Source organism: Pelecanus crispus, chromosome Z, assembly GCF_030463565.1.
Source record: "Pelecanus crispus isolate bPelCri1 chromosome Z, bPelCri1.pri, whole genome shotgun sequence".
NCBI classification, from domain to species: Eukaryota; Metazoa; Chordata; class Aves; order Pelecaniformes; family Pelecanidae; genus Pelecanus; species Pelecanus crispus.
The window spans coordinates 27,648,430-27,661,795 of NC_134676.1; the positions used below are offsets into that span (position 1 = coordinate 27,648,430).

General features: G+C 42.8%; 1 protein-coding gene across 10 annotated transcripts in view; it reads right to left on the minus strand.

Moving 5' to 3' along the window:
* Nucleotides 1-13,366, minus strand: part of PDE8B (phosphodiesterase 8B) — an 82,797-nt gene continuing 69,431 nt past the window's right edge. For 9 of the 10 annotated variants that reach the window (XM_075725790.1, XM_075725794.1, XM_075725799.1 and 6 more), the window contains 10 exons: nucleotides 12,870-12,946; nucleotides 11,446-11,610; nucleotides 10,603-10,648; nucleotides 10,027-10,162; nucleotides 8,049-8,247; nucleotides 6,860-7,077; nucleotides 5,724-5,859; nucleotides 2,522-2,689; nucleotides 819-948; nucleotides 1-283 (listed from right to left, as the gene is read on the minus strand). In XM_075725790.1, coding sequence (XP_075581905.1) covers nucleotides 168-283; nucleotides 819-948; nucleotides 2,522-2,689; nucleotides 5,724-5,859; nucleotides 6,860-7,077; nucleotides 8,049-8,247; nucleotides 10,027-10,162; nucleotides 10,603-10,648; nucleotides 11,446-11,610; nucleotides 12,870-12,946 — 1,391 coding nt within the window. In that variant the 3' untranslated portion in view covers nucleotides 1-167. The remainder of the gene's footprint in view (nucleotides 284-818; nucleotides 949-2,521; nucleotides 2,690-5,723; nucleotides 5,860-6,859; nucleotides 7,078-8,048; nucleotides 8,248-10,026; nucleotides 10,163-10,602; nucleotides 10,649-11,445; nucleotides 11,611-12,869; nucleotides 12,947-13,366) is intronic. The other variant, XM_075725797.1, reaches the window with a different exon arrangement.

Sequence of the window (13,366 nt, forward strand, 5' to 3'; positions counted from 1 at the left end):
TTCCTGTAGGATTCGGAGAAGCTTAGAAGTGATGAATAAAATATTTCCTTCTTGCCACGCAGTCTTAATTTCACTGGAAAGGAAACACCATCCCTCTTGGAGCCAAGTCAGTAAGTGATTCACAGTGAAACTGGTAGATCAAGAGGTCTGTTTTTCTTGCCTTAGTGTCAGTTGTTGTTTTCTGATGGGAGCCTGAGACTCCTGCACTTTAACTCATCCAGTGTTTTCCAGTGTTTGTAGTTATTAGCCAAGTGTTGCATCAAAACAGGCAGATGTGCAAATGCTGAAATGAACAGGAGGAACAGTTGTACTATGTATACAGCACAGGCAGAAGAACAGCCCAGCCTTCTCTGAAATTGGCATTCTCCTACTCCTTTTGTTCCTTCAGCTGTAAGCTAATGCTAAAAGGGGAAAGTTTTTTTAAGTCTGTTTCTCATTCAAGCAAATCCCTTTCTTAATGCATGATGACTTTACTAAATTATGCTAACATACAACCACTGTGGTCTTAGCTTCTGCTGCTCAGAAGAAATATATTGCTAAAGGAAGAAAAGACCTAGGTGAGAAAAAGCTTAGTTTTAAGCCATTATGCTTTCCTTCTTTACATAGATTGTCTGGTAAGCGCTCAATTTTCGTAAAGCTGGTGTTGTGTGCAGTGAAACTGGCTTCAGCAGCATCATGGCTTAGATCCTATGCTGTACTACTTATATACGGGTACTGCCCCTGGAAAAAAATGGACTTAAGGCCAGCTTGAGATTATTCGTTTTAGTTTGTAGAAATCTCTGCTTCAGAGCAAGGAAGAAAAAAGCAGAAGTACTTACCATCCCATGCATCGAACATATCTGTTATAAAATAATCAATGAAGGAAATTTGAGACTTGGGGATGCTGCAGGTGTTTCTATCAAATACTGGCATTACAACAGGCAGTCCCTGTCTCTTCTCTTCATCAGTCTAAAGAAACAAAACTCCAGTTAGCCCCTAGAGCTTTGCTGGTTTGCATGCTGGAGTAGCAAAGGCCAGGGGATTAGATGAATTGCAGTAGGAGATTTGAGGCAAACCTTAGAACTTCTGAGGTGAACTGCCTTGGTTTCATATGCTTTATTTCATCTGGAACAGGGACTGAAATCAACACCTCTTCCCTTTCACAGGTACTCTATTACTGTAGTGCTGTGATTGCTCTTAGCTCTGGTGAGACAGAACGCTCTAATCTGGTGATTAGGGCACACCAGCTAAAAATGGAAAATGGGGTTGCGGAGTCCTTTAGCAGAAGACAGGTTTGATCTCTCCGTTTTCCACACCTCTAGTGGCTATTTCAAACCATTTGTCTTTTAAGTAAGAGTGATGTTGCTGTCGCTACTTTCTTTGCTTGTACTGGGTTATAAGATGAATGGAAGTAAGGGTATGCCCTTTAACTCCGTGTCCACAACTGGAAGAGGGCTGGTTTTGCTGCACTCAGTATGGTGGAGGAGACAATCACCTCAATAGTCTTAGAATTTAATTAGAAAAAAATATTTTAAGTAGTATAGACAGCACCTAATGCTGGAATTGGCAGCAGAGCAGTCCCAAAAATTATCAGATGAGGTGAATGACCACCAGAACAGTTCTCGGCAACTCACATTGCTGCAGGTGAGCTAGTGCCTAAGATTGGCAATTTAAAGCTAGCTCATGATACTTTGACTGCTAGGGAGATATGACCTAAGTAATCCTTGATCTTACCTAGGAAGTGATCAAGTTTATTCACTATGATTAAAATGAAATTCAGACATGTCCCAGGCACTAACTACTATTTTCTTTCAGTAATAACTATCATATGTATGATCTGAATTTGGATGGTAGGCATGCCTGCTTTTCTGTCTCTCCATTTGTAGCTGCTGATTTCCACATCATTAGTAGCAAATAAAAGCTAAGAATCTATCAGTTGTTCAAATAAAGAACTAGAAGAGTGTTTAACTTTCAGGAAGCTGGTACATTTGTATTAGAAATAATTAATACTAGGAAAGGAAGTTGAGCTTCCAGTTCTGTCTGGAGAGATCCCATGTGATAAGCATTTACATGGTCCACATGTCTGCCACATTGTCTGCCTACCGTGACAATAGTTCAGGTGCCATTTTAGAAGACAAAGAGCCAGCCTGATGATTCAGTTGAGCGCTTTGTCAAGCATGGATCTTCATGCTCTCTTCAGGGGAGGTATTGGGACTAGAAGCTAGAATGGTGACAGTCTTGAATTTCAGCCAATTAAATTGACTAAGGTTAATCAAATAATTTTGTTTTGGCCAGACAGAGAAAGTTGAAAGTGTAAAATCTCCTTTCCATTCCGTACTGCAAGCTTCACAGCAAGTAAACTAGCTAGCTTTGACTGGGGTGAATTCTTCTGTATGAAAATAAGGGGCCAGTTCTGACTGGGGGCAAAAAGCATACATCTGGACCGCATGGTGATGCCAGGCAGACCCCGTGTGGAACAGCAGACCAGCCGACATGCACTTTCTTACATAACATAATAGTCAAATTATAAAAATATACATACCTGTGCAAAATACTCCTCTGAAATCCTCCCTGCCCATTCAATACATAGCTCTAGAGGGCGACATGGATTTGCTACATCCGCACATTTAATCATCATGCGCTTGATCAGTGTCTGGTTATCTGAAAAATTCTTTATATTGCCTGTACATTCACAGTCGCTGCCTTCGCTCTGTAAAAGAGAGTTGGTGACAGGGACTGGTGGCCAGCACCCCTGCTAGCAGGAGCGAGGGCATCATTATCAGCTTTATTGCACTTAGGCAGTAAGAGGGCACCCAGCCTGACACCTTCTTACTTCACGCAGAGCACCAGGAATTTGGAGGAGAAAGTGATGTCTGAGAACTGCAGCCTTGCTCAGAAACTAATGTTAGCCCCATTACATATGACAGTTGTGAAGATTCTCAGAATTAACAGCAAAGGTTGTGAAATAAAGGAGTCACAGGCTTTTTATCAGCTAGGGTGAGTTACCCTTCTCTGCCTCCTGGTCTTGCCCTCTTGGAACAGGACCAGGATAGGGGATGCATCCACCAACTGCAAGCCGATAAACCATCCTCACTGCTGAGTGTTTAAATCTGGGGGTGGTGATGGTAGGGGACAGCTTCATTTAGGTGAGTTTCTAGAGTTTGGTTTTCATTCCTAGGTGAGAAAACAGGCAGGCGTGGGGAGCAGGGGGTGAACCTACCTGCACAACTGACTGTTTCTTTTGCAGGCAGAAAAGCAGGTCTGTGCCATTCAGTTCCAGTATGTTTGCGAATAAAACTGCCTTCTTTGTGCCAGATTTTGAACCCTCTGCCTGGAATACTTTTTGGTCTTAGTTACCAGCTAGACTGAAGTCTCAGATGATCTATGAGATTAACAGTAGGAAAATACAGGAGTGGCAGGCACACTGACTGCAGAAAGTCTGTTTGCTAGGCAGTAAAACACTGAACTGCTTATTGACTGCTCTGGAGAGCGGGCAGAGGGGACAGAGTAGTTTTTACAAGTCTGCTGTGGCATCGTCTTCTGGGTCTTGAACAATTTAGAAGGGCAGAGGTATATTATATTCCTTATTGAGTAATAAAAAGCCTCCACCTCAGCTCACCATGGCATTAACACTATTCTCAAAATAATATATTTGTGTAATTATGGCCTCTCTTCACTGCTAAATTCAGCTCTTGAGTCAAAAACTGAACATAAATACTTTTTACCACCATGACTAAATTAATGTCTTTGTGGTTTATGGGGAGATATTTTGTAGTGACTCTTGCCAATTCAGGCATTAATCTTATAACTTTATGTTTAGCAGTTAATTTTTTTCAGCATGGGTAGCCCAGGAAAGAGCTGCCAGATTAACCCTGCTCCTTAACTGCTGTTCAAGATCAAAAATAGGAAGAGCCACTGTTAACAATATGGAACAGAACAACCTAATACTGGGAAAGCCCCAAATCTGTAATACAGGTGGTTCTGTGCTCCACTTTTATTGCTCTCCAACTCTTGTACATTTTAAAAGAGCCTCTGCTATAAATGGGTAAGATAAAGGGGAGTGAGTCAAAGAAAATCTTTTCTATAGGTTACAAAAGCTGATTGCAGTAGAATGAATGGAGAGCATTTAAAGGGTCTTTAGGAAGTGCTGGAACAAATGGATTCATGGGATAAAAGGGAGATTCCCAGAAGTGTATCCAGAGCTTGGAAACACCATGGTTTCAGTGAGCCTTGTGAATCTAAATCCTACAGGCCAATGTGGGGATGCCAGAAAACTAAAGAGATTTTAAAAGGGTGGAGATGGAGGAAACATTTGAGAAACACACTTAAGCTGTCAGAAGGAGAAATGAAGCACTGGGAGAAGCCACATTCCCAGTGACAGCTCAGAGGGGTTTTTTTAGAAAATGGTGGAGCAAGCTGCTATCTGGTCCACATGTAAGTACAGAGAAATCCGGCAGCCAGTAATTCCACGCCACCCACTGATGTGGACCTTCCTTTCCTCTCAGCTGTGATTTAAAGTGGGATGCCCACTGTCCTGGCTAAGCCTGTGCCATGAGGGCAAACCCATGAAACACAGCACCAGGCAATGCGCTGGGAGCGCAGTGCAGAAACAGTGATAGGGGCCCTCAGCACTGCCCAAACCACGTCCCCCTGTGCTGTGGAACTTCTGGCACTGAAGATGATCAGGCTAACTCAGACCCCGTGCCACATCCAGTGAGCCCTCCAGAGCTTGGAAGTGCTGGGGAGTACAGTGCAAAGTGTCCACAGAGCTAGTGAAGTTCAGCAGCATTTGTGATTTCCAGCTCAAACTGTTGGGAGAACGGAGTTCAGCGGTACCTAGAAGCAGGACAGTTCAACTGATGTAATGCTGTCCTTAAAGTCATAAACCCCACTGGCCCTGACTGTTCTCTGCACCTATAACAGTCAACAGTGCAAAAAGTCCAGTTATGGAGAACTGACAGAAGCTACTTTTATTTGTTTTTAATATCACTGACCTTCAATTTAGTCTGATTTTTTCAATGTTTCTAACAAAGCACTATTTTCACTAAGCTGTTATAAGATGGTCTTTGCTTAGGTGAGTAACACTGCCCTTTTAGAACCCTGTCAGTCACTGAGCACTCTACCTCAAAGGCAACAAAAGAAGGTAAAGAGGGTCCTGGGCTGGGGAACTTGGAGGCATTTTATGAAATACACCCTGGCTGGTGATGGAGCATTAGGGTGTATAACTGAGAGGAATAAAAGCCCAGACACCTCTTGGTACAATCAGGAATGGGGATGGGGTGGTGAGGTCTCAGGAAGCAATGGAGTTACTCCTCATGACTTGAAGGATCCAGATCACACGGACAGAAAACCATAAGGGCAGGCTCCTCAGTTACAATGCCAGGCTTGGGCAAATCCCAGTGTTTGGAGGCAGGACTGTAGGCACAAATGCTGACGTGGCTTCATGCACAGAATTTTGCATGTACAAAAGCACCCACCTGCATGCTTTGTGAACACCAGATGGCTTTGAAACCAATGTTTATAAAATGAAGTGTTTAAATAGGCTAAGGGCAGAGCTGGACATAGAAGACAAGAAAATAAAAGTATTTTTTCACATTTTGAGGTGTGAGGTCACAAATGCAATTGTGTGTTTTGGGCATTACCACTGTGCAAATTAATACAATGTGAATGAAAATGATACTTGACGTTATCTTGGAAGAACTTCACTGGAATGTCCAAAGGCATCAAGTCCTGGAAGCACTTACGTGTGAGCTGGTCTCCTCAGATGCCATTGGCTTGTTGATGCTGTTCACAAATTTGTTCACGTGCTCAAAGTGCTTCGTCATCTCTGTTGCCAAAACCATATCAATAATGGCCTGGCGCAATGTCCGGTAGTGATTTCTAGGAAAGAAAAATAGTTCCTGCTCAAAAGCCTGCCAGACAGAGCTCCGTCATTTTCTCATTCCTGCCCAGACAGCACTGCAAAACACTGCTTGGGGGCTCATCCACATGACTCAGCACCTTGAGAGTTATGAACAGTCTAGGGTTACAGGAATGGACTAGATCATGCCCCTCTGGGTTCCTCCAGCTCTGATTTCCTATATTGCCTTTTTGTCTGTTATTTTTATCTAATGAAAACCAATCCCCTGAAAGCATTAAAAATTTATGACTCAATTTTGTCATGCTGTAACATGAAGACAACTTCTCCAGGAATGGCACCAACACATTTCCATCTCACTGTATTTTAGCTTGGAACTCAAACCTCAGGTTTTTCAGAAACCAACAGTGCTATGGGGAGTAGACAAATTCATTACTTGTTTGGGATCAGGCCCTTTCCCTTTCAGATCCCTTTCTCTCTCACCCTGTCCCTGCAAAAGCTAGGCTGATGCAATGGGAAACTCCCAGGCTACGTGCATGTCCAGCAGCAGGGTCCCTCCAACTCTCCCAGAGCTTCAGCTCCCTCTGCTACCATCCCTTTCTGTCCCATGTGAATACAGCAGTGCTGGCAAGCATGGGGCCATGTGCAGGCACAGCATGCAGCATCTGGCTGCTTGGGTGGAAACACATGGCCCAAAAAAGATATTTCCAGACTCCTGCAATGAAAAGGCAGCAGGTCAAGATGCAACCTTGAGGCTGCCAGCTAGACCATGCCAATGTAATCCGTAAAAGATGATCACACACCTTTATATGCTTCTACAAAATACAAATTGGAGGTCAGGTGGGGAAAACTAAAACCTTTTTGAAAATCATGTTTACATAGGATTCTGGAAGAGGTTAAATATTAATGTCTCTATTCAAATTATATTTTCTGGTTTAGAAGATAGGCTTTTAACCTGCCCCATACTAAAATCTCCAAACAAGCAACCCACACATGCACACTCCCCTTCTCCAGCGGACCCACCTATCAATATTCTTGAAAATGTTGCATTTGCTGTCTTTAGTTGTAAGCTGAAATGCCAGTGCTGTGTGATGACTCTCTAATACAGCTGTGTCATTGTAAAGGACAGCTAATTCACTGCCCGCATTGCACAGGAAAGAGTTGGTCCGTCCAGGGTGGTCTATGTCATGAATGGTGGCAGCTATTAATGCAGCCACCTCATCTAAATGGTCAAGACTTCCCTACAGGAAGAGAGAAAAATCACGATGTGGCACAAAGATTACAGTAAATAATTTCTGATCATTTTCAGGTACCCACAAATATGCAAATGTAAGCTTCAGTGCAGGGATTCTACCTCCTTGCAATTGTTTTGCACTCACTGTGCCCACAGGTTACCTACTCCAAAACTCGCCCTCCCGCCCTTACCCAAACCCTCTTTCCTTAATGAAGTTTTTTACTGTGCTGTCACCTAAGCAGACCTTTGCATTAAATCCTCTAATGGTGGATGGTGTCTCTAGTGGTGTCCTTCCAGTTTGTGTGCTTTCCTGAATGCCCCTGTACTGACTCTGCTCCTACACCGCTTGTGTTTTAGAGTAGGATAGGCTAGGATAGGACAGAATATTTCACTTGGAAGGGGCCTACAATGATCGTCTAGTCCAACTGCCTGACCACTTCAGGGCTGACCAAAAGTTAAAGCATGTTATCAAGGGGCATTGTCCAAATGCCTCTTAAACACTGACAGGCTTGGGGCACCTCTCTAGGAAGCCCGTTCCAGTGTTTGACCACCCTCTCAGTAAAGAAATGCTTCCTGATGTCCAGTCTAAACCTCCCCTGGTGCAGCTTTGAGCCATTCCCACGTATCCTATCACTGGATCCCAGGGAGAAGAGACCAGCACCTCCCTCTCCAAAGCTTTTGCAAAGCTTTGTTAAGAGCTGTTACTAACAGCCCGTTACAAAGAAATAGAAAAAAGCCAGGTTCCTCCCCCCACTCCCCCATTGTTGCTACTTAAAAATGTAAATTCCTTACTCATATAAACAGACTTTGGAGAAACTGTGTGGGCCTCCAGGCATCACAGGAAAAGACTTCAAGGGCAGAGTGACTTTATGAAGCCAGGACCATTATTTAAGTAAACATCTGACTTTTGAATGACACACATAAAGTGGTAAACACACCGAAATCCTAGCCCAGAGGACTCCTGGGTGGTGGTTATACCTTAACTCTCTCCTTCCCAAGAAAGAAGGCAGTAGCATGCAGGACATCTGCAGCATGTGTGGAGTTGTGGTATGAGTTGGAGGCGTGGTAGTTGGCTTCAATCACCTGCAGCCATGCTCGCAGTGTTGCTTCCGAACAGTTTAAAAACTCACAGACTCCAAACCGGGCAAAAACTTTCAAGCCCAAATACACTAATGGCCTGAAAAATAATAGAAGAAAAAGGTCCTGCTGTAAAATAGGAACTTCTGATATTCTAAAGAGCAATGGTTTTGACAAAGAAACCAACAAGACCTTAACAATAAAAGGTGGGGGGGAAATGTTAAGCATTTTTAAATTGCACATCTATTACCTCTGAAAAGCCTGGCCAAGGTTACAAATTATTACATCTACATCCTTTCAGACATTATTTTAATATGTTTTGTAGAAATGGTGCAGTTCCACTAGAGTTTCACCAATTCTTGTGGCTTCAGAAAAAAATCTTAAAAGCTCAGGTCTTCGGTGTTTTTAGTATCTGTCAACCAATAAAAAATGCATTTTTTTCTGAGGAGGAAAAGTGGACTTTGAACATGACGTGGGCACATCCCAAAGGCTAAAAAGCCCTAAGACAAAAAAAGTCAAATGTTTACTCTTTCAAATAATCCTGTGACTTCAGGGGGTCCAGATTTCTACTTCCTGACTATTTGAAGTTGACAATATGCAAAGTATATTGTTGCTCCTCAGAGCAGTTCTTAGCATCAGGTTACTATTTCATATGAACTCTTCTAGCTTTAGGAGGACTGGATCACTTTCTAGAGCTGAGGCAGAAGTCTGCCATTGGTGAATGTCTCCTCCCTTGAATTCCAAATGCTAACAGGCAGCAGATAACTCTGTGTGTGTGTGTGCGTGTGTGTGTGTGTTAATGTCTAAAATTGAACTTCTGAACTCTAAAGCAGAAGAAGCCTGCTACTTTCTTGCTTCAAGTGGTATGGGCTGGACTAAACAGAAGTGGCATGTCCTGAATCCTACCAGCAGTGGTCTTTCAGAGGGAATTTGAGGTTTGGTGAACGTAATGCTGGGGAAGACAGTGATGAGCCTGTGTGTGAAATAGTAAGTAGGGTAAAATCTCTAATCTTGTTGGTTCTTAAATCCAAATCCACTCTGGGTTGTCATTTACTCTGTGTTGCCTGTGACAGGGTCCTATCTATCAGTCACATCTTTCATTCCTGCAAGATTCCTCAGGGCTTCTGAGCTGAGAAAGGCATAACCAAAAGCCAACATCTGCAAATTAAAACCAGGCAAATGCAGATCCCCCAAATGGCCATTTCTTCAATCACAGTACAAGAGACCTGATAGTCTCTGCAATTCTTTGCATCTTGGAATGAAAATCACTTTTCTCTGTGGATGACTTGCTTACTTTTGTGGTCTGCATGACCTCAAAACTCCTGGAGTCTTCTTTCATTATAAGCTTTAAAATCTCAGGCTCTTGATCCTGTCACTGGTTTATCCTCCATCCCAGTTTTTTATCCCTATAATCAAAAGCCACAGTTGCCTCAGAGCTTCCTTAATCATAGGGTGATTTAGGTGAGGGAGTGGAGAGGCTTGCTTCTTCCAGCATGACCATTTGCACATCAGCAGGAAAAAGGGGCATCTGTGGACATCCAGCATGTAACAACACTGGACTGTGCCAAACAGTGTCACCTGGATAGAGTGGATGGGAGTCAAACAAGGTAAAAGTTGAATGGAAAATAATCCTGGAGGGCTGTAGGTGCTGTCAAGGAAGACAACAGTCTGCACAGGGCTTTCCATGGCCTGTGCATGCATCTTGGCCATGCCTGGCTTGTCAAATGGGACAAATGGTAACAATACACACACACACACACAAAAAAAGGCAGCTCTCACAGATTTACTGTGTCTTGCTTCAGTTTTTCCAGAGCAAAACACTTTCTGCTACAGCTCCTCAACAACCTTTCTGCGGCACCCAGGGAAAGGAGTCCAGTACCTTTTATTTGTAACAGCCTCCAACTCAAAAATATTGAAGTCCCAGCTTTCCTCATTATCCAGGAGCTGTGCAATACAGGGTGGAACATCATTGATGGTGTTTGGCACTGACAGGTGACTATGGCTCAGGTTCGTATCTGTTGAAATGGAATTTGGGAATTACAACATTTCTGGATTATTTTTTCCCTCAACATGCAGAATTATATTTAGAAATCAACTCTTTTTCAAGGAAAAACACTCTTTTCTTTACATGAAAAATTCTGTAAAAGCCTATAATATATATGGTTTATATTATTACAGATGATTTGGACATAAACCAAAAAGATCAGTGAACATTTCTTTGAGTGACAATTTAGTTTTTTCCTAATCTGACTTTCTATATTTTGAAACATATTATTTTAATTATTTGAACCTGCTTCAACTCCAAAATGGAGGCAGTCTAGCACTTGTTCTGCAGTCACTTAGGCAACCATTTCCAAAGACATACATCCCACTGCAAGTTAGCTTGGAGCTCTGTGTCACTAGCATCTACAAAAGAAGTCCCATGTGCAAAGGGAAGTTTAAAATGGTGGCTTACTCTTAGAAAACACATACTCATTTCCTGACAGTCTTCTCAAACCATCCTGAAAAAGCAAGTTTATCGTAAGTTTTAGGCAGAGTATCCATGCATCATTAATTGCAAAAACACTACATGCACTTTCTCTTTAGGTACTATTCCTGTGTACTAAAAGCACTGCTCCTATTGTAGCACTACAAGAACCATCCTTGTTTTAAGGTCTTTCAAAAGAGACATGAAAGGATCCAAGGAACACTAGTATGAGATCTCCAGAAATGGTGTTATTAACTATAGAGTGTATTGCCCTCCTTCACACTTTCATTGGCACCTGAAGGATTTTGTCATTCAAATTAACCACTATCATTTATTTTTCATTTTCTTTATATTATTTTGACAAGGGTTAGTTCAGTGTAAGTCAAAAAATGAGGTAAACCATGATGAAACCTAGGCAGTATGTCTCTGGCATACTCTGTTGTTGCTGTTATAGGATCAAAGCCAGAACCTGATTAAAGTAACCTCTCTCTTACACTGGACCAGTTGTAGAGCAATCCCTCTAATCCCATCTAAACTTCTAGGGTTTCTAAAAAGCATCTGCTTGAGACAAATTAGATTGGATGATATAGTTTCTAGTGGCAACTGGGTTCACTTATGTATGAGGATGAACACACCCAATGGACTGAGACATGGCCTTATCTTACTACATCTTGGTGCCTACTGTTACTAGAGAGGCCAAAATACTTAAGTGAAATGGTGATGAATTATGAGTCCCCTTCCTACTGCCTGTGAAATTTTAGCACAGCAGAATACTGAACTGTGATATAGGACACTGGTAGCAGTAATTTCATCTTTACTAATTTTACTCACAGTCATCAAACCTCCAACAAGATCACTTGTGTGAGGATCTTCATCTTTGGTACCTAGCTGAGGGGAGTAAAGTTCTGTTGTCCGCAGGATTTCCAGAACTCTGTCCAAGGCCTCTGCTACTGTGATGGGGCTGTTTTCCTGGGCAGCATTAATTATGTTAATAACCTGAAAGCAGATTAAGGAGGCAGGTGAGGAAGAGTGAATGTCACTTTTGTCTTTTGTTATTACAAAATCTTTATTCTTGGCTTGACTATGCTACTTCGCATTTGACAAATGCTATGTAATTCCCCCCAACCCTTTAAGTACAACCCTGAAAACATAAATTTGTGCTCTGATTCCCTGGTATCCACCTGCTATTTATAACTGGTAAACTCCTGGGAAGAGAAAGCAGAAGGGTGTGAAATATCTGAAATATTTGGAGGTGGGTAGACCAAAAACTAACCTTGTCCCAGACCTTCAGCATAGTCAGGGCTGCTCAGAAGCAACCACTCAGTCCCCAGAGGAAAAAAGCAAACGAACGAACTCTTGGATGTGACTCAGGTTATCCTGATATTGGATGTAAAACCTTAATTTTCTCAATGTGAAAATGAAGGGCAGAGAGCACCAACAGCTGGGCTGTGGTTGAGGGAGAAGAGGATGGCTCTTCTTTGCCTCCCACCTTGTGTCTCACCCGCAATCTGGGAATGCAGCAATGACACGGCAGCACCGAGGACTGCTCAGGGCACTGCCAGGACTTAGAGAGAGAAAGGCCCTGTGCTGTCTTCACCAGCAATCAGAGGCTGATGTGGGTGCATTACAGGTTTCCTTGCAGGTATGCTTGGGGAGAAGGAAAAGGAAAGGAGTCAGCTGCTCTAACAGGCAGAGTGTTGCTGTGAGGTAAAGAGCTTGATGCCAGGAAGAGAAGATGGGGAGAGAGATAAAAATGATCTGAGGGCGGGAGATGGCAGACATCCTGGTTTGTGGGACAAATGATTGTGAAGCTGGTTTGCGACAGCAGAGTTTGTATAACATGGATAGTGAAGAAAAGACTGCAGGTAAGTGGGGGGACAATATAGTGTAGGTGCTCCCTTCTTTGTATGCTATCTTATAAATATCAGTGGTAAAAGCAAAGGTGAGACTGGAAGCATATGTTTTCCCACACACGCACAGCCCAACAGAGGAGGGTCCCCTTTCTGTCACAAGCAGTGCGTCTAGCAAGGACACCTTTTTCCCCTTTTTAATATTCCTTATGACTAGGATTTGTAATGAGATTATGAGATGTAGCAAGTGGTAAGAAAAAAAAAAAAGATTTAAATTATTCTGTTAAATAAAAGGTGCAGGAAACCTGCAGGAAACCCTGGCTGTCCTGCCACAAACTACATACTTCCCTATGAGAGCTACTTCACACTCTGAGTTTGTGGAAAAGGCAGTGGCTCAGGGCTCACCTTTGTGATAGGAGCTTCTATTGTCATTGAATGGATCCTTGCCATAGAAGAGTACCATCGGGTCTGTAAACTTGGAGCTGCCATTAAAGAGAGCACTGTTTACATGTCACAGAGTGTAAATCAGATGACAGCATTTAAAGAGTGCAGAAGGCTGTCACTGGGGAACAGCACAACAGAATCCAACCTCGTCTCCCATTTCTCCTGTATCTCCCCTCCTGCAAGTTCTCGCTATACTCTTTAATTTCTTGCACTGTTGTCTACCTCCTTTACAGCCACCCCTGACTTCTGCTGTCAGTTTTTCTATCCCTCCATCATTTCAGCTACTCTGAAATGAAGCTATACTTAAGCTATATTATACTTCGTGCCCGGTACCTGCCACTCTCCCTTTGTTTGCAACGGACCTGTGCCAGACATGGTTCTTCCTTGTGAGAGTTGTGTATGTGTGTATCTCAGTGATACAACTGCTCTAACGAAACCTGTTGCTGCTCTCCCTAAGC